The following is a 21,393-nucleotide window of genomic DNA, read 5'->3' as shown; positions in this document are numbered from 1 at the left end:
AGCCAAAACGGCTGAGAACTACTGTTCTAAAGTTAAAATAACCTCCCTCTGCCCAACAAGGGAGTTCCCAATCTGGCTACAGACGATTTGCTTGCTTCATTAGCAATATTGCCATGTATAAAGCACCACCCTTACTTTTCTGCCAGGCTTTTTCCCAGTCTGCCCAGGTCTCTCCATTTGTTTTACTTGGCAACATCACTTTAACCCAAACTTTATTTTTCTGCTTATTCCATGCCTCTTTTATATTAGCCCTTAAATACCAGGTCAATAAGCAATGAAGCAATCAGGACTTTTAATGCATACAAAGCACCTTCTCCCCCACCTCCTTCACAGAAACCTACTGGATACCTCCATGGAACAGAGATGGCTCCTGACCAAAGCCCAACAGACCCAAATCTCAAAGTGTGTGGAAAGGAGGGTTTTGGAAGCATGATTCTAATTTTGTAGTACAGACTACACTGTGTAGTACAGTACACACTGTGCTCAGTACTTTCCACTGTACCAGCTTGTACCCTCGTACAGTAAACTCTAAGGGGTAAGGACTTTGTTACTTATTTAGCACAGGTCAGCAACTGGAGCACATCTCATGATCCTTCTAGGCAGGAGACTACACGAAGGAGAGCTCAAGAGATCTGGGCAGTAACAGCCCAACATAATGACATAATTCTGCTTCACTATAAAGAGAGTCACACTGCATCCGAGTTCCCTACAAACACGATCCGTTGTCTTTATTGTTTTGGGGAGGGGACAGAGAGAAGAGGGAGTAATAAGGGCAAGATCCTGCAAGGTGCTGAGCACTTTAGGGAAGGCAGTGGATGACTTCACTGCTCATGGAGCTCAGCAGATTGCAGGATTGGGTTATAAAAGTAGTCTACTTGTAACATTCAGTGTACAGCAAATAAACTCACTCCTAGTCAAGCCCCCTTACAGGAGCAGTTGACCCCGGACTCAGTGTTTCACAGGAGCGCAGAGCTCCAGGCCCCTTTGAAATGCTATGACAGCACTGGTAGGCTGCTGTGTGCAGTTTGTGGGGCGGCAGGGGGAGGCAGCACTAGGAGCTGACTACCCTAGGCCTGGCTCCTTCTGTGGGGCACAGAGCCAGACCCACCCCGACCTTGCTCCGGGGTCCATACGTGGCCCTGCTGTTCCTAGCAATTTATGCTGGATTAGATAGATTTGGGCGGATCAGCTTCCCAAAATATCACGTCTAACTGAAGTAGAACAAATTAAGTTAAAAAATTCAAAGCAACTGACTGGCAAAGAAAAGTGGAAGGAACAGAGGCCTTTCCTACCCATAGATATCCAGAACTCCAATGAATGAGTGCTGCTTGACGGTGGTATGCAGGGCTTTGTTGATATGCTCCACGATCCAGTTAAAGAGCTGGGCATAGATGTGCTTGGCCAGTGCATTCCTGGCATTCACGACTTGCTGCACAGACATGGGCTTGATGTACGTCTCCGCTGTGGTGACAAGCTTCCGATGGCACAGCCAGTGCTCCATCTGGCTGTGCTCCACTCCGAGCAATCTGCAAAAGTGATCCAGATGCTCATCCTCTTTCTAGGATATAGAAAGAGACACAAATTCACCAAGAGCTCACTGAGCTGTGGCTGCCAGACAGAAGGGGAGGGGGGAACCCACCCACATATCTAAGCTACAGGGCTTCCTATTCTTATTGGAAGGGTGTGGAAAGGAAAACAACAAAAACAGAACATCTTTGGCCTTCAGGAATCAGGCCCATTTCTGAAACTGCTGCTTCAGCGTGACACAGAAGCTTGTGCTTGCACAAGCCTCATTTGTAATAGAAACTGCGACACTGAGATTGGTCATTACTACTGATACTGAACAATTTAGGGCAGGGGTCGGCCACCAAAATAGCAAGAGCAGCCATTTTTTTCAAATTTGGCAAAAACCTCAATAATTCAAGAGCTGCAATGAATGTGAATACAAAACAGTCCTGAATAAATAAAGTGAAACCAAACTTTTTGTAACCCCTGTTTTAAGAACAGCGCACACGCGATGATTTGTAACGTGATACATGTTTACTGCAGAGCATTCACAAACTTTTTACGTACAGTAAGGTCTCAGAGCACGCGACCCTGCTCTTATGCGTCTGACCCTGACCCCACCCCCCGGCACCGTTTTAACCACCCACCTGCAAGCGGCTCTGCTTCAAGCCACCCCGCTGGGCTCCAGCGCAACCCCCCTGCTAGCTCACAAGCCACTCTCCCACCCCTGCCCTATCCTGCTGCAACTCCCCATGCCAGCTCACAAGCTGCCTGCCTGCCCGCCTGCCTGCCGTGGCTCTGGTGCTATCCTCCCTGACAGCTCACAAGCTGCCTGCCTGCCCATGCGGCTCTGCCATGACCCCCATGCTAGCTCAAAAGCCACCTCCCCCCTGCCGGCTCACAAGCTGCCTGCCTGCCCTTACTCCGCCCCACATGGCTCCAGTGCAACACCCCTCTCCCCGCTCCGCCCACCAGCTCACCACCCAGGTACAGCTCTACTTCCAGCTCAACTCCCCACCCCCCTGCGGCACAGCTTACCACCTGTGCTCAACTCCACCCCTCACCCTCCTGCAGCCCTAACCCACTGCAGGCTTAGCTCGCCCCACAGCCCGCCTCCCACAGCCCCAACCCGCCTCCAGGCTTAACCCTCTCCAACTACCACCCCTAGCCCAGGACTCACGTTTCAGCTGCTTCCCCAGCTGCAGAACATGTGTTTTGCCGGGGAAAAAGCCAGACCCCAACTTGTGCAAAATGCGGGTTTACATGAGGGTGCGGGGAATGGAACCCTTGTGTGCTCTGAGACCTTACTGTATTCTATTTCCTCACACTTCATGTGTGTGTTTGTACCACTGTCTTTCTGACTTTCACTCCCAAACCGCCTTTAAATGTGCCAAGTTTACTTCACGTTTCATTTTATTTTTCTTTCTTAAAGTGTACGTTGCCTTTCACAGCACAAATGCCATAAGCTTCCTTTTCAGCACATCATTAGCAACACAATCAAAACACAGATACAGTATCCTATCGCACAAATGCACTGCACATTTTAACGAGGGAATTATCAAACGTTATAAGATCACCTGTTGTTCGCTATGTAGATAAAACTTGTTCATCACTGGGCTTTTAGACATTCACCATTCATCAAAAATAATCAGGAGGGTCTTTTTGCTTGTTCGTTTCTTTAACTTTTCAATTATAGCATCGGGAGCTACGAAGAAGCCGCATGTGGCTCTAGAGCCACAGGTTGCAGACCCCTGATTTAGGGTTTTAGCAAACCTCATATTTGCCTCATGATGTTAATTTCCTGCTCCGTCATTAACCCTGGATAACTAATTTGCAGGAACTATTTACTTGACTGAATAAATACACGACACTCATGGTTTTTGAAATAATGTTAACCCCTGAAGCAATGAATGAATGACCTGCTGGTGGATTCCAAAAGAGCAGATTGATTCATAATGGAAAGATGTCGTAAAAATGAGTAAATTTAACTGAATGCAGGCCTGCTGATGGGTAGGGACAAATGCCCCTTTAAATGGCCACCTGAGCCCCAAGAGAAGCACCTGGGGACACTGAAGGGCTGATGCGGGAAGACTAACCCCAGCTCTGCCCAAGGACCCCTCCCTTTGCAGGAGCACAGAGCTGGACCACCCATCCTTGCCCAGGAGCCTAGCAATTCCTTCACCTGTTATCTACAGATACTACTTCAACCATTTCACATGCCTTTTAAGATGGGAGGGAAGCAGAACTCCCTGTCTGGAGGATCTGTTGCTCTTTCGCTCTACAGCAGAGTAAAATGATGGATACATTTTGACTTCAAGGGCCTGATCCAGAACCAACTGAAGTGAATTCAAAGACTCCAACACTGACTTCAATGGGCTTTGGATCAGGCTCTAAATCATTAGCTTGGTACTGCCAACTGTACTATTAAATTACAGCATGCCTTTTGCAAAGTACTCTTGGGATTTCTTGGTATAATTAGGCCCACAAAGTATATGAGCTCATCAAGTGATTGTTGCTGATCTGTTTTCCTGAAGTTATTAAACAAAAAAAAAAAAAAAAAAAAACAAAAAAAAAAAAAACCCACAAACAATCCTATAGTTTAGTTAAGAGTCTTAAGTTCACATTTACCATTAACAGCTAACCCAACAAAGCCCTGGCCAGTTGCTGCATTTCATGCACTACATGTGAATGAGCCTGCAGGCACTTTCTTGCAAGAGTGGGAAATTGTTCAGTCTTTTGTTAACATTACATCATATTTCAGAAGAAGCTAAAACAATAATATCCAGCTAGATAATTTCATTTAGGGTAAAAATGGATTTTAAAATTCTGTAGGGTGCTTTTATACGCTGCTGCACTTGATCACTGATTAAAAGTCATAACTAGGATGAAGTTTATATCATGCAGCCACATTTAAACTTAATTAAATAATGCTAAATCCATTATGGAATTCAGCACTGTGGGAAGAGATCAGTTTTACACACCCAGATTGCCAAATACCTAAAACAAATTGTCCTGTGTACAGCTAACTGCACACTACTGTATCTCCAGGTTAACAAAGCTGTATGTAACAGCAACGAAGGGTCCTGTGGCACCTTAGACACTAACAAAAGTTTTGAGCATGAGCTTTTGTGAGCACAGACTCACTTCATCAGATGTGAGTCTGTGCTCACGAAAGCTCATGCTCAAAACTTTTCTGTTAGTCTATAAAGGTGCCACAGGACCCTTCGTTGCTGTTACAGATCCAGACTACCACGGCTACCCCTCCGATACTTGAAAGCTGTATGTGCGCAGCGCATCCCTATATTTTAATTAAGAATACAGTATTCAATATAGGACATGGTGGTAATTGGTAGAACAAACCTAGCCACATAATCACTATTTTAACTTATTTTATCTGAATAAGCACACAAAACACTGGAAGGAATCAGTTGGGAAACTTTTTAGAATTCTTTTAATAAATAAATATGGGTCTTAGCAGCTGTGTTTTGCTATCTATGTGATACTGGGCATACTGAATAGTTATATTTCAGCCTCATTTCTCACTGCTCTGAACTCCAGCAACCAAAATCGGATAATTTAATTAGTTGCACAATAGGACTGTTTCATTATTCCAGCATTTACCCTCATGCAGACAGGCCAGCATTTTGAAAAGTGATTTCAGAAGTGCTGAATCGTGGATAACAGTTGGAAATATCTTAAATGAGCCTGGTTTTAAAAGGACACTTTCAGACCATTTAAAAGGTAGTTCAAGCTGGGCACCCAAAAATACATACATAATCAATGGCACTCCAAGTTACTACCGTATCTAAAAGTCTGTGCTGCAACATAAGTCCTAAATCTAACCCAGCAATCAAAAGAACCATCAGAACACAGGGAAATGGCTTTGGCCACACACTGGAAGTTATTACAGTCTGAAAGGGGAAAAGATATTCCCACACCATTCTTCTTTAAATCTCCTAAGTATTGACCGAGACACAATGCCTGGCCAAATTCTGCCTCTAAAGGAAATCCATAACCAGGCAACTTAAGCCAATGGAGTGAGTTACATTTACATTAGTCCATTGTTTTGGATTCTTATTCACCAGCTGCTTCTGATTCAGGGTTAATATTCCCAAATGCTGTTCTGTGGACAGCACTACTGAGTCTGATACACTGCTTGCATTTAAAAATCTGCCAGTTTTGCTTAGCGTGGGAGGTAAGACTTACAGTATCTGTGTGTCTTTATTGTTACCTTGACATTTGCAATACTCTCCCTAATTCCCTGACCTTTGCTCCAGGGAACATTGCAAAGACTCAGATAACATTAGATTTTGAATACCAAGTAAATAATCAAAGAATCATGTTGCCATACGGGTGTGCTACAAAAACAAGTGACACTGCATTATTTCCTAGATGGGAAGAGACAACCATCAAGGAAAAGAGATTTATTGACAAGTTTCCTAAAAAACAATAAAACAAAAGAAAATAAATGAAAATTAAGTTACAGTATTAATAAACACACTTCTGTCATCCTCTGAAACAAGAGATAAGCTATTTTGCTGGATTTAGGAATGCACTAAATTCCACAATCAGCATTTTCTGAGCCTGCCAGGAACTTACTGAGATACTACAAGCCTCTCCATCTCGTTCTGCTTGAATTTCCAAATTTCCAAGGTGCAGGATGGAAGCAATTATCTTAAAAATGCTCATCTGATGGGACTCTTTCACTCCTGAAAGAAACAACTGACATCCAATTTTCACAACATAAAAAGCATTTTACTTTCTTTTAAAATATTTCTACAGTTCAATTTCCCTTCTGGACAGATGATTTCAAAAACAGTCAGAATGCTCTCAATAAACATATCATCATTCAAGGTGACAGCTGAGATTGCCAGAAGAGCTTCTCATACGAACTGTAAAATCTTCACACCCTAAACAGTCATATCAAGGCGACTTTATTACAGATGGATTGGATACTATTTTAAACTTGCATGAAAGCTGCGAAACTTCTCTATGATGATCATTTAAACTTATTTTGGATTTAAATTCAACCAGCTGCAGAGGAGACAGTGTAGGCGCTTGCTTTGTTTTTTATAGCATTAAATGAAAAAAAAATGCTTAACTGTAATAGCTGTATGACAGAACAAACAATTGCAGCATACAAATTGCAGGCTAATGCCAATGAAGTCATGCTAAGTTACCTACTGATGTAAACTACTATTGAAAATTGTTACTGGATATTAATCATGCCAAGGGGAAGCACTTACCCAAATAGTCCCCACTGGAGTCAGCAGGATAATTTGCATGACTGAGAGATTATCAGCAGGAAAGGGTCATGCGATGCAGCCCTTAATTTCTTAGCTACATGTCTGATTGCTCAGTGTGCAGGGCCAATTTGCATTTTGCACCTGCCAATTTAAAGTTCTGGGGCACGCAAAAAAAATTGCATATCCAAAACTGCATATCAATAAAACCCACACCACTTGCAAGTGCACAACAGACATACTTGTCATGGCCTTCCTTTGCTAGGGCAAGACTTTTCCTCCACAAGTGTTTTCTGACAGATTGTTAGCATCTCCAGCAGGAGCATCACTCTCAGAAATGTGAATTTCGTTCCCATACCAAATCTCAGTACATTACTATTCCTCTTTAATATGTTCAGTGCCTGGTCCCCACTACATATTCTATAGGCTTATGACTTGTTCTGGATGTTCTCAGTTGGTCATGCCTATCTTTACAGTTCCAGAGATATTTTTTATCTTCAAGAGTGATGGAAAAGATAATCTAGAGATAACAAAAGCAGTAAAACTTGGGTGCTCTATCGCACTGTCTATCAGATGTCAACACGGGCAGGGTAAAGGATTTTCAACTGAGCAGAGGGAGTTTACGTCATGCATGAACAGCTGAGGGGTAGAGGGCGTGGTGGTGATTTTAGGAGAGGCTCACAGGTGCACATAGGCTTGGGGCATTAGTGGGTTGGGGGGGACTTGAGAAGACATAAAACCAGCAAAGGGATTTGAGCAGTGTGGGTGACATGATCGAACTGACGGAGGGAAGTTGACTTGAGTCCACACAAAATGCAGACACTAAAGCAGGAGCAGTGTCTATGGGAGATCAGAGGAGGACACTGCAGGGTGTAAGGAGGACTTAAGAGACTGGACTCTAGGGGAAAGGAAACAAACATTCAGCTCTTGAACATATTAAGAAAGAAGAAAGACCAGGATATGGATGCTGCCTGTTGGGGAGAAAGGCAAGAAAAGGAGGAAACAAAAATTCAGGTTACCTGGCTGAACAATGGCAAGGCTGGTGATGGGTTTAGAGTGACAAATGACAGCAGAAAGTGCAGAAGATTTGAAAGGGAAAAAACAAGCAGCTCAGGCGATGCACCCCTTACAACAGCGTGGCTATGTTGCTGCAGCTGCGCCATTGTAAGGTGCACAGGGTAGACGTTATTGGCCACTGGGAGAAAACTCTCCTAGCAGCAAAATAAAACCACTCCGGCACTTTTCATCATTAAAACTTTTGTCATTCGGGGTTGTTTTTTTCACATCCCGAAGTGGCAAAGGTTTTAAACAATGAAAATGCCAATGCAGACAATGCCTCTGTTCAGGCTACGTTCCTTTTAAGAGCATGAAAAGGCATCCAAGAGTGGAATGTGACAGCAACAGGAAAAGATATGGAATTGGAAAGGAGACAGAGCCATGGTGGGGAGAACTTTGCGAGTCATCAGATTAGCACTGCAGCTGACCCGAGATGGAACGAAATGGAGGGGGAATGAAAAAGAATAGGGGCAAAGAGATGCCATCTGACGATGCCCCTAGTTTCCAGCAGAGAAGGAGCTGCCAGCAAAGACAGACACAAATGAGTTGGAGGAACAAGAGAACCATGGGAGGATAGTGTCTCAAAACCCTGGCATGAGCAAGATGTTAAGAAGGAGAAGATAACTGACAGACAGCCTCACAGGCAGCAGAAGCTAAAAAGCTCAAGGATGGAGTAGAGACCCTGAGATTGAGTCAGGAGACATTAGAGAGAAAAATATGTACATCAGAAATTTGGGTGCAGAGATGCTTGTAAGAGTAAGTGAAGGAAACACCTGTAACAGTGCTACAGGAATTATCCCTCGTCTATCCAACAGGCAGCACGCACACTGCTAACAACCCCTCTTCCAAAACAGAAAGAAATAAAATGAAGTGCATGGAGGAGCTAAAAATTACACTTAAAATATCAACTATGGTTAAAAAATAGGAATAAACCACTGCAAGTGTGCCAGATTTGGTGAGTGCCTATTATTTGCTCTATTAAAAATTATTTTCCATACAAGTAGTCTGCATTTTGGTCAGGTCACCTAGATGGCAGATTGATGTACTACGCCCTATAGGAACACTGCATGTGGTTATTAATATTGGGACAGTCTTGCCGTTAGTGTTTACATTGACTACAAGGTGAACTATATATGTATAGACTACAATCTACTTTGGCCCCTTACTTCTATTGCACCAATAATTGGTGATGATGGTAGGATGGTGTATGCAGTGACAGCAATAGGAACTAAGTTAGAAAGTCAAGGTATTTTTGTCTGGAAACAGACTAAAAGGGAAAAAAGACTAAATCAAAACTGCCATGTCACTTTTAACCTAAAAAGTGCAACTTGGAGTAATTTCTCGTCAATCATTTTCCTGATTGTCCCATCTTTCACTAGAATATTGATAAGCACGTGAGAAACGTGGTATAATCCTCCCACATTCCCTAACCGGAGAGCAAAGTACAAGCCAAGCAGGTGAAAGAGAAAATGGATTTATGCCTCTGATGGTTACATTAGAGTTCTGCCAAGTATTGAAAAACTTCGCAAGACACTGTCAACCAAATACTCTACTAGGAGCTTTTCAACTGGACCCTTTAATATACTTCCTTACCCAGGAGCGTGAAAGCATGTCTGGTTTTCTCAAAATCATCAGCATCATCAACTCCATCAATAGTTGTGTCGCCTCCCAGAGAAGTGTACAAAAAATCTTCAGCACATGCTAGGAGAAGATCAAAACACAGAATCAACAAAACAGCAAAATACAAGAGGCACAACACCTGCTGGTTACATTTACTTGTACTTTACAACATCCCTGATAGTCACCACGACTACCCACCTCTGGAATGCAGATGAGCCCCTTAAAATAAAGCTCTGCTCTAAAAAGTCGCTATGCAAAAACAGCAACGAAGGGTCCTGTGGCACCTTATAGACTAACAGAAAAGTTTTGAGCATGAGCTTTCGTGAGCAAAGGAAATCCATGACCAGCGTCTGATGAAGCGAATCTTTGCTCACGAAAGCTCATGCTCAAAACTTTTCTGTTAGTCTATAAGGTGCCACAGGACCCTTCGTTGCTGTTACAGATCCAGACTAACATCCCTACCCCTCTGATACTATGCAAAAACAGTGCATGCACACAGTCAGATCTGCTTGTTTTCATAACAAAGAACATTCTAGTCCAGATACCCCTGCAGTGCTGACTCAACAGAGAGGAGCAGCTGGATCCTTCTTGTATGTCAGAGTTAGTCTCTAAGTTACAACTAGATATACCTGTGCAAAACCTAGTGGCAATTACACAACGGGCTGCTACTGAATGGAGGAGAAATATCCAGCAATCTAGAGCAGTACTGTAGAATAATGTTCTGCTTTATGGTATTTTTTTATGACACATAGCAAGCTGAAATTTCCTAGGTGCGTTCTAAGCACAGTGGTATATTATACAATATATGCAATACCAGAGGTGGAATAAGTACTCCAAAAGTTACTTGAGTAAAAGTACAGCTGCCTGGGGGGAATGTACTTAAGTACTAGTCACCGGTGTCCCTCTGGAAAACTACTTAACGGAAACACACACACACACACACACACACACACACAGTACTCATGTACCCACAAGTGAAAGCAGATGCACTTCTACTCAAGTAATTTTTTGGGGAACTCCATACAATATGTGACCACCTCTCTGCTTTTCATATTTTGCTTATGCATTTTAGCAATCTGCAGAAACAGACACAGGTGGGCAACTAAAGTGATTTATACTTTAATGGAAGGTCATGAATTTACCAGATGGTCAATGTCATACCCAAAACATCTGCAATGTGATCTTGGGGCAGTTTAACTTCTGAGCCTCAGATTACCTGTGGAATGACAGCATCCCATGTGGTTGGTTTTGAGACATAACTAAAAGCTGTGTATAAAAAAAAGGGTGGGTGGATACCACACTCGAGGCTTGTCACTGGGAAAAGGGGCAACAAAATTGACTTCCAGTTGCCAGTCCTGTGCTTGATTGATTAGGTTTTGGGCTTTGCCATCCAACACAGCCACATTTATGACTATTCCAAAAACATGCCATAGTGCTCCTTGCCAAAAACTTTCAGGGTGTGTCTACAAGGGCACAAATCTTCGAAACGGCCACACTAGTGGCCGTTTCGAAGATCACTAATGGGGCGCTGAACTGAATATTCAGCACCTCATTAGCATTAGGACGCTTCCGGTCGTGGTGCTTCGAAAGCACCGCTTTTGAAAGAGTGCATCTCAGCGCAGCTACACAGGGGTCCTTTTCAAAAGGACCCACACCTTTCAAAATCCCCTTATTCCGATCAGTGAGTGGGATAAGGGGATTTCAAAAGGAGTGGGTTCCTTTCAAAAAGGACCCCCGTGTAGCTGCACCGAGCCATGTGCTTTCGAAGCACCGCAGCCGGAAGCGTCCTAATGCTAATGAGGCGCTGAATATTCAATTCAGCGCCTCACGAGTGATCTTTGAAATATGGCTATTTCAAAGATTTGTGCCCGTGTAGACACAGCCTCAAAGTGCTGTGATAGGAAGATAACCAGAAGAAAAATCTAAACTGGAATTTCTAAAGGTTTTCAGCAGAATTCTCTTCTGTCTGGCAGATCTAGATTTCGCTGTTTGGCTTTACTCTACTAATGTGAAATGACCCATGAGACCTGTGCATATATACTACAGGGAAAGCAGGCTATAGCATTAATCCGACAGAAATCAGAGAGGTGAATTACAGCCTTTATCTGGAACATTGTCTCATGCTCTGCAATTAACAGTACCTACTACACCCTACATTTAAATTAATTTAATTTGGGCTTATTTAGTGGGTCTGTCCCATGAAAGCTCATCACCAAATAAATCATTTTGTTAGTCTTTAAAGTGCTACATTTCTGCTGCTTTGTTTTGTAGAAGAGAAGTGGGTGGGTTTGATATTAGCCTTCAACTACCTGAAGGGGAGTTCCAAACAGGGTAGAGAGGGGCTCTTCTTAGGGGTAAAAGATGACAGAACAAGGAGCAATGATCTCTAACTATGGTGGAGGAGGTCTAGATTGAATATTAGGAAAAAACTATTTCACCAGGAGAATGGTGAAGCCACTGGAATGTGTTATCTAAAGAGGTGGTAGAATCTCTCTCCCTAGAGGTCTTTAAGTCCCAGCTTGACAAAGCCCTGGCTGGGATGATTTAATTGGGATTGGTTCTGCTTTCAGCAAAGGATGGGACTCCATGACCTCCTGATTGTCTCTTCCAACCCTATGATTTCAGGGTGCTAAATAACTCCCATTGTTCTGGTGGAAAATTAGAAATAAGTAATGAATGCGCTCATTTCCAAATGGGTGATAGATGAGTTATTCAGTGTTGTTCTAACCTGCTGGCGTCCCTTTGTGTGGAATATGCCGAGATCCATGGAAGTTAACAAGTCTTTTTAAATGTACTCCTCAAAATGCCATTTCTGCTCGCAAATCTGGCAGCACTGAAGAGTGAAAGATTGTTCTTCCCCAGGCAAATCAGAAGGCTTCTTTACACAGTTATGAGTCTGGCTTTCAAATTCAGTGTCTTCAGGGAGGACCCTTAATGGAAACAGCCAGCACAATATTGTGCTATTGGGTAGTGTGCGACTGGAAAGCTAGCCCGCAAGGTATTGGATTGGGTGTGGGTTTCTATTTAAAGCTTTATGAAGAGGATTTGTGTGGTTGCCAGTTGGATTTCTTTCTTGCTTCTGTTCTCTTGGGTTAATTACATCAGGGCATGTTTTAAGATCCAAAGGGACTGACAATGAATTTTAGGGCTTTGACTAAAATGTAATTTTTGAAAAAGGAGAGAGAGTCTCTAAAGAGAAACTTGCTTCTTTCTAGTTTTTTCTCTTTTGCAGCCTTGTCATGGCTCAGATTCTGAAAACCTTCCTCTGAAAATCTGCATAGCGTGTGGAATTAATGGTCTGTGGCACAGTGATACTCCCATGCACACGCTCTGCAGGCTAGTACAGAAAGTTCAACAGTTGGGTTACGTTCACAACTCAGCAGCACACCTGGAGTGCTGGCGCTGTGCCATTACAGCGTAGGTTAGTGGTGAGCAACCTGCTGCCATCACGTGAAGCCCACAAGACTACTGCCCACGTGAAGGGTCGCCAAATCCCACTGGTTTCCATCTGTGTAGTTTTTTCCTACCAGAATTGCTAAAGTAACACCCAGGTGTGACTGGCGAGGGGAGTCCCAGGGAGGTACCAGCCATGTGCCCAGTCCAGGGAAGAACTGGAACAACTCCCCGCTCCCTCTCCCTGCCCTTCCACCCATAGCCTTACCTTGTTCCATCCCAACTCCTTCCCCAGCTGAGGTGGTATAGGGGACTAGTGAAGCTGGAGGCCCAGAGCCACCAGCAGGGTCCTTGCTGTTCTATCCCCACTCCCTGCTGCCGGTGAGTGCAGGGGATAGCACAGACCTCTTCTGCTGGTGCCGGCCCCCCAGCTTCACTAGTTTCCACCCAGTCCACCCGCTGCTGGCCAGCCCCTCCTGCCTAAGGGGCTGCACATGACCCCTGGTGTGCCTTCCACAGGACACCCCAGTTGCACGCATGTAAAGCAAGGGTGTGTGAAGTGAGGCATTGGCTGACTGCACAAAACTCTAAGAGCACAGTGCCCCGACTCTGCATCTAATCAAAGCACTGCTACATCTATGGGCACACCCTGCAAATTCGAGACATGCAGGCACCGTCAGCAAAACTACCCTATCCCAAGACACCCTCTTGGTTACAACTATCTTGAGGCTCACTGAGATGAAAGAGAGCCACTCGTGTGGCCCAATCTCTAGCATAGGTTACTCATGTAGATGCTTCCAGTATAGACAGAAGAGGTTTTTACCACTGATGTAGGTCATCCACCTCTCCAAGAAGTGGTGGCTAGTTGATTTAAGAGTTCTTCCACTGACCTAGCTGTATCTGCGGTGAATCCTGAGGTTATCACATGGGGCATGAAAACTAGAGTGCTGTAGCGAGGTTGAACTAAGGCTTGGTCTACACTAGGCAGGTAAGTCAATTGCAGATGCACAATTCTAGCTATGTTAACTGTGCAGCTAGAATTGACTTATCTGCAATTGACTTACCTGGCTGTCTACACAGAGGGAGATCGATGGGAGAAACTCTCCCACTGACCTTGTGATATTGAGTAGTACAGAGGTTGACCGCCAACTCCAGATATTTGAATTCTACGCATCTCTATCAATTGGGTACATCTTCCCCATAGTGTAGACATACACTAAGTTTCATGCATAATCCAGGCCTTAGTGCCTGGTACGCCCAATATTTGAGAGAATTGGGGTGTAGGGCTGCAGGAATGGGAAATGGGGTTTCTTGAGCTGATTTACTCTATTCTAGGTCAAATCCAGCTCTGACATGGGTTTGACATGCCTAGGCACTTTCTTCATCTCTCTACCTTTGATTTTCCCTCCCTCCCCATGCACTGAAAAGCCTGCCACTTATGTGAAGCCAACTATCTTCATAAAAAGTCCTAGCCGAGACAAAGCACAGGTAACTTTGACCTCAGTGTAGCCAGTCAAGGTAAATTTCACAAGGGGGGACAGGATTAGCTATGCTTAAGTAAAACTAATTGTACCTTGTCTGTCCATTTTACATGGAAATAGGTGTCTCAAAAAAAATTTTTCAGTGAGTCCATATCCTTCCCGTTTCCCCAGGTGTGAAGTGAGAGGTGGGGAGGGATAGCCCAGTGGTTTGAGCATTGGCCTGCTAAACCCCGGGTTGTGAGCTCATTCCTTGAGGCTCCTTAGGGATCTGAGGCTAATAAATTTAAAAAAAAAAAAAGTGATGGTGCTTAGCACTGCCAAAACGGCAGGGGACTGGACTCAATGACCTCCTGAGGTCCCTTCCAGTTCTATGAGATGTTTGTCTCCATATATTATTATTATTAAGTGGGAATTAGTACCTCTTTGGTAGGGATGTTGAGAACTGAATGACTGAAATCGGTGCTGTTCTTTGCAAGGGCTGAGCATTGTTATTCTTCCACAGTGGAAACAACCACAATCAGTGCATTTTATGGACATGTTATGCTCAATCACAAGACGGTAACATGATGCAATGCTCACATGTACACACTTTTGGGTTTGTCTTGCCTAGACCTAGGAGAAGGATTTTTTAAACACCACATTGGCCGGCGCACTCAAAGTCTAGTGAAGAAAGGCAAGCTGCACTTTAGCAGGGTTAAATAGGTACATCGAAACTGAATCTTCCCTCTTGGCTACAAATCCACCAGCTAGCAGGTGCATAAGTACAATTAGCGTTGCCTACCCAGGAGTTTTAGAAAGTGCATGTTAGAATGTGCTAGCTAGTGTATTCTGAAACCTCCTCGGGGGTGAGGAGCGCTCAGGCAATGACTCTTGAGTCAAGCTGACTATTCAAGTTAGAAACAGTTCTGTGTTACCCAGCGGTATGATTTGGGCATTCAGGTACATAAGTTCATCTCTTTGCTAACAATTTGTACATAATGATACACACCGAGACGTTACTGCTGTGATGCATTAAAGATTTACAGGTTGCAGACACCACAGAAAATCAGCTATTATACGAATTTCATAGCTGTGTCACAAGAGTTGAATAAGGACGCTTCCGTGAGCTCTCAGATCAGAGACCATGTTCAGGGAAACATACCCCTTAGGGCACATCTAGCTTGTATCTATTCTGAGAATCTTCCATTCCTATCTGTGAGGAATGCTGAGCAAGAACAGGCCATAGGAATACAATCTGCCACAAAGAACTCTGAAAAGGCTTTTAACCTTAGACTTTCATTCAGATGATTGACTGGTATCAAGCCAACAACATTCTGACTTTTCACATGCTAAGGCTCTTGCAGGTTGTGCCGTGTTTCTAGAGACTCCTGTAAAAGGGCAACACTTCTTTTTTTTAAAATCTTTACCTTGGCTTTTACAATCCATCCCTACTGAGCACAGCACAGAAAGAAAATGAGAGGTGGTGGTGCTGGGAAGTGCCTTTATATTTCCTTTCAGTCTTTCATCCAAGTGATTCATTCTCCTTTCTGCATAAAGAGCACTTTTTTGTCTATCACTCTACTTTATCGTATGCCTCAATGTGGGCAAACATGTCTGCACAGGTTTGCTCAGACATCAGCGCTGGCCCTGCTTATGCTGAACAAAATGCAGTTTCACTGCTCTAAATAACGCTTCCATCTCTAGGGCACATTGTTTGCTTTTTGTCTATTAGTATATTGCTCTACCATGAGCTCTTTGAAAAAAAACAGAAGTCAGAGCATCGAAAGAAAGAGTACCTACTGTTCAGAAAACAGGCTACAAGTGCTCGTGAGGAAACAATTCTCAGTACATCTGAATTTGTTAATAAAATGGAAAATATGTTCCTAGTTACATTAGAAATTTCTCACATTGGAGATTGTGGCTACCATTTTGTTGGGAAGTGACATTTCTGACAACAAGCAACAATAATTAACAACCAGAAGCTGATAATACTTTGCATCTGCACAGAACCTTTCATCCAAGGATCTTCATACACTTTACTGAATTTGGGTGTGTCATGGGTAATCTGGGTCTGTGGGCCACATGCAGCTCATCAAGTTAAGCGGCTGGCAGGTGGCCAGACAGTTTGTTTACCTTGCCTCTTCAGGTACAGTCACCTGCAGTTCTCACTGGCTGTGGTTTACTGTTCCTGTCCAATGGGAGCTGTGGGAAAAAGCAGCTGGCATGCCCCTGAACCTGACACTGCTTCCCACAGTTCCCTTTGGCTGGGAATGGCAAACTGCAGCCAATGGGAGTTGTGGTCACTATACCTGTGGACACAAGTTAAACAACCTGTCTAGTGATCCACCAGCAGTTTACTCTGAAGAGCCGTGTTTGGCCCATGAGCTGCAGGTTGTCCACCACTACCTTACTTAGTCAACACAGCAAACTAGCAAGCCAAAATATTATATCTAGAGAGTTAAAATGCAGCAGTAAGATATGCAGTGGACTTTGGAAAGGCCATGGGCATCTATACCAAAGTGACAAGTTGAATCCAGGAGTTTTACCTTCTTACCATCTGCTCTATCTTCTAGGAAACATGAACATCAGAAGTCTGAGGGCCCTGCTGCTTTGTTCATCACACCAGATATATTTTTGTAGTACAAATATGTCCCCAAATACTTGCAATACTAGCTTCCAATGTTCCCTCTAATCTTCTCCATCCATGTGCTGATTTTTTCCATGCATGTGCAAGATGACCATCCATCCCGTATTTGGCGGGACAGTTCCATATTTGGGATGTCAAAAAGGCATCCCGACTTATTTTTTTTTTTAAAAAGGGACTAATTGTCCTGGAATTGGCCCCTGCCCCTGCTGACCTTTTCCATCAGCAGCTGCTGGCCAGAAAGCAGGTAGGTCACTTCCCCAAGCCTCGGGGAAGAGTGGGGAGTGTGGGCGGTTGCTGCATCCCTGCCGCTTCCCCAGGGCTCCTGGGGAACACTGGTGGCTGCTGCTTCCCTCGGCTCCAGGGGGAGCTGGCAGCTGCTGCCTCCTTCCCAGCTTTCCAGGTCTTGGTGGATCTGGGAGGAGCTGCTGCTCCCCCACATATATCCCTGTCCTGTATTTGGGACAAGGAGATATGGTCGCCCTATCCACCTGCAAAGTGATTGTTTTTGTGTACCGAGGCATGTGTGAATCTGCATCATCATTATAAATTTAAAAAAAACCTAGCTAATCAACTGGGAGGCATCTGAATCTCTCCCAGTAGGCTGCACAAGTTTGTCATTTGTTCCAATTTTGAAGTGAGACTGATGACATGAGGTAGAGCACAGCAGCAACCTCAGTCTGAGCCTTACTGCAGCCTTGATATTTAATCTGATCAAGGAGCACCATACTCTGATGATAGGATTGGGACAAACATCGACAAGAGAACAAAGCTTCCAAAAGTACTTTCCTTTAAAACTCTTTGGAAAACTGTCGAGTTCCACAGTTGGCACTCACAAGCTATCCAATGAGAACTTACAGGGCTTTATTTAAAGTAATGGTTTCCAATGTGTTGCTATTGCAAAGGACAGGATGTAGGTAGCAAGCACCTCAGAGCTCTGAATGGGCTGAGGGATTAGCATACTTACTTAGTGCAAGGTCTTTAAATTCTGGCAGACTGGCAGAGGCACACAGCTGATAGAAGATATGATAGTTTCGTTCCTCTTCTGCCTAAAGAACAAAACCAAGGTGTTAGTTACTTTAGAGCAGCGGTTCCCAACCTCTTCCAGACAGTGACCCATTTTGACAATTCAGGAAGACTTGGTGACCCAAAGCAATTCAAAAATGGCAGAGTGAGAGTGGGATTGGAGCGAAGACAGAGCCAGTTTTGTGACTGAGGCAAGAATATAAAATTGAGCCCCCCTCATGTTTATATATTCATAATAGTTGTTTCACAGAAAAAGGGAAATATATTCATAAAATAACACTACATTTACTATAGTTAATCAGAGTTGTGGTGGTGGAAAGACACTCATCTCCAAACTGCTCCCCTCAGCTTAAACCCCATAATCAGGAGCTTGGGGAGTCGCATTCAAAGGCTAGGAGTCACTCAGGGGCTGCAGGGGTCTAGAGAGGTCACACTCAGCGGCTGGAAGGGACTAGGGGAGTCACACTCAGGCTGGAAGGGGCTAGAGTGGGCTGGGAAAGTCACACTCAGGGCTGCAGGGGGCTAGGGGAGAGTCACACTTAGGGGCTAGGAGTCACTCACAGACTGCAGGGAGCTGGGGAGGCACAGGGACCCCTATGGCTGGAAGTCGGCTGGGGCATGGAGCTCCAGCCAGCAGCAGCCAGCCACCTGAGTGTGGGGGAAGCCCCGACTCCTGCGGCTGGAAGACAGCTGGGGCACGGAGCTCCAGCCAGCAGCATCCAGCCACCTGAGTGTGGGGGAAGCCCCGACTCCTGCGGCTGGAAGACAGCTGGGGCACGGAGCTCCAGCCAGCAGCATCCAGCCACCTGAGTGTGGGGGAAGCCCCGACTCCTGCGGCTGGAAGACAGCTGGGGCACAGCCCCGGCTGGCTGTACCTGCTGCGGGAGCCCTGGCTGGGGATGGAGGGAGGACCCCTGAGGTTGGAAGCCGAAGGAGGTACTGTATATAAGTAGCACTGGGAAGAGGAACAAATCTTGCTTCCACCTTAATATGAAATTAACCTTTTTGGATTTAGAGAGAAAAAGTGCGTGGCAAGATTTAGCCAGCTCCTCTTAAATCACGGGCAGCCATCTTTACTGTGGATCAAACCCAAAGCACAAGAGCTTTACTATGCTCCTTACACTTATGTCTCTTCAGCCCAGCCACTGTCGCAGAATCTGCCAATGACCCGAATTTCTATGTGAAGACATAGAGCTATCGTCAGGGGGCAGTGGGAAGCAGCTGTAAGGATGCTGACTGATCTGCAGGAAGGCCTGCTGAGCGAGGGCAGAGGGTGGAAGCAAAGGGAACAGTTGTCCCAGGGCCCAGCATTTCAAAGCAGCTACTTTGCCACTGGGGGTGGCTGGGGCACCAGATCCTTTGAAGTACCACAGCAGTGCGGCTCAGGAGGGGGTAGGGATGGACAGTGCCATGGTCAGAGACAGGCAGGGGGTCCCACCCCTTCTGTCCATGGCTTCCCTCTCTTCCAGGGGCACAGAGCTGGGCCCACCTCCCCCCATGACCCCGGGCGCCTGGTGAGTGTTGTCCCCACTGTCTGCAGCTGCTGAAATCAGGTATCAAAGCCCCTCAGAAGAGCTGGATGTCCAGAGTAGTTACAGCACACATCAAAAGCCCTGAAACTTGAAGGCTCAGCCAAGATTCCAGTTTATAGCAAAAACTTTGATGTTTATGAATGAAGAGCGCCTTAACTAAGTGAAGGTTTCAGTAGCTATTGGTAAGAACAGTGATGCTTGGGAACACTTCAAGATCAAAGGGGATATTTAAATACAAAATTTTCCTATTATTTGTGAATCATGCTTGGAGCTCTGCAAACATGCTTGGCAATGTGCAAATGCTAGAAGACAGCAAATGCTCTCTCCCAGGCTCCTATTCTACCAAGTACAGAAGCATGTGCTTAAGTGCTTTGCTGAACTAGGTCCAGTCAACTAGCTAAGATACAGAAAGCACAGACAACCTGATGGCGCGCACACCTACACATAAAACTAATGTGTATCTCTTATGATCCTTACTGTCCTGACAACAGACACACAATACACACAGTTAATGGCCTGTTAAGTCGGTGCCTTAAGTTAAGCTGATGAGCAGCTCCATTAAAAAGACTGCTCATATGCAAAAAGTTAAGGAGGTATGTGTGTATATGTATAATCTCCAATTACCTAAAGCAATGGGTCTTACCTACAAAAAGCTCATGACCAAATCAATTTGTTAGACTCTAACGTGCTACACGACTGTTTGTTATTTGTCACACATATGCTGTTATTGAGAAGTCTTCCTGCATACATCATTTACGTAGAGGGATTTGAAAAGCAAGACAGTATATAAGGAAAGAAGGTGTAATTAAAATACTACAGTGAATTGTTTGAAGAAAATAGCTCCCCAAATTCTTATTAAATAAGCCACACAGATAAACGAACAAAGTATTACAAAACATACAACTTTTACTCCACTACCCACCTGCCATTAAATCTCTGCTGAGAACCTGGGGCTGAGACTATTTTTTTTTTTCTTTGGTGTGCTCATCTTGAGCTTTCAATATTTTAAATAACTACAAAATTCTACTACATTTATTTCCTAGCTTAATATATTAATAAACATAATTCTACTTTACCCTTTTTTCAAGCCACATGGAACAAGAGACCTAATGCCTGGTATTTATCCTGTTCACTCTGTTCCTGCATTTCCAATTCATTTCATTTATTTGATTTGATTTGATTTTTTCAAAAAGTAACACAAAGCATGATACCTGAGCTCCAGGCACGCTCACAGATATTACATTTACAGTCAGAGTACAAACCAATCATGGTATGTTTCACTAGCATATTTAGAGTACAGCTGGACAATGAATAAAGCGAGAGTACCACCCTATGCTCTGGGTTTCCCTAAATTTTTCATCGCTAGAATCTAGAACTGGATGATGGGCTGGATCACTGAATAATTGCCTCATTCTGTTCATTTCCTCTGAAGCATTTGGCACCAGCTACTGTAAGAAGACAGGATACTCTCTTTACCAGAGGATGTTGTGAAAGCCAAGAGTATAACAGGATTCAAAAAAGAACTAGATAGATTCATGGAGGTCAGGTTCCTCTATGGCTATTGGCCAGGTATGGTGGAATGGTGTTCCTAGCTTCTGTTTGTCTGAGGCTGGAAATGGGTGATGGGGAGAGATCGCCTGATGACGACTTGTTCCGTTCACTCCCTCTGAAGCACCTGCATTGGCCACTGTTGGAAGACAAGATTTGGAACTAGATGGATCTTTCAAAAAGTTTTTTTAAAAACAGAACAATGCTACAAAGTGAGCGCTGAAAATCAGATCCATCATCATATGTCTTCACATGGTAACTCAGAACAACTGTCAAAATTTGCTAGACTAGTCTTCAAAGGCAGAGACTGCCATAAGTTTCACTTAAAAAGGGAATGTTTTCATCTATATTTAATTAAAAAAAAT

At 44.2% G+C, this 21,393-nt stretch overlaps 1 protein-coding gene across 1 annotated transcript in view; it reads right to left on the bottom strand.

Annotated features, from left to right (window-relative positions):
• The window catches only part of MYO5B (myosin VB), a 375,576-nt gene that overhangs the window by 163,644 nt on the left and 190,539 nt on the right, over positions 1–21,393 (bottom strand). Inside the window, exons 7-10 of the mRNA XM_074995787.1 lie at positions 17,890–17,971; positions 9,399–9,506; positions 6,106–6,215; positions 1,293–1,558 (exon numbers count right to left, since the gene is read on the bottom strand). Of these exons, the coding sequence (XP_074851888.1) occupies positions 1,293–1,558; positions 6,106–6,215; positions 9,399–9,506; positions 17,890–17,971 (566 nt within the window). The remainder of the gene's footprint in view (positions 1–1,292; positions 1,559–6,105; positions 6,216–9,398; positions 9,507–17,889; positions 17,972–21,393) is intronic.

Source organism: Carettochelys insculpta, chromosome 5, assembly GCF_033958435.1.
Source record: "Carettochelys insculpta isolate YL-2023 chromosome 5, ASM3395843v1, whole genome shotgun sequence".
Taxonomy (NCBI): Eukaryota; Metazoa; Chordata; order Testudines; family Carettochelyidae; genus Carettochelys; species Carettochelys insculpta.
The sequence above is the reverse complement of the archived record's forward strand: the minus strand, read 5'-3'. Positions and strand labels throughout refer to the sequence as shown.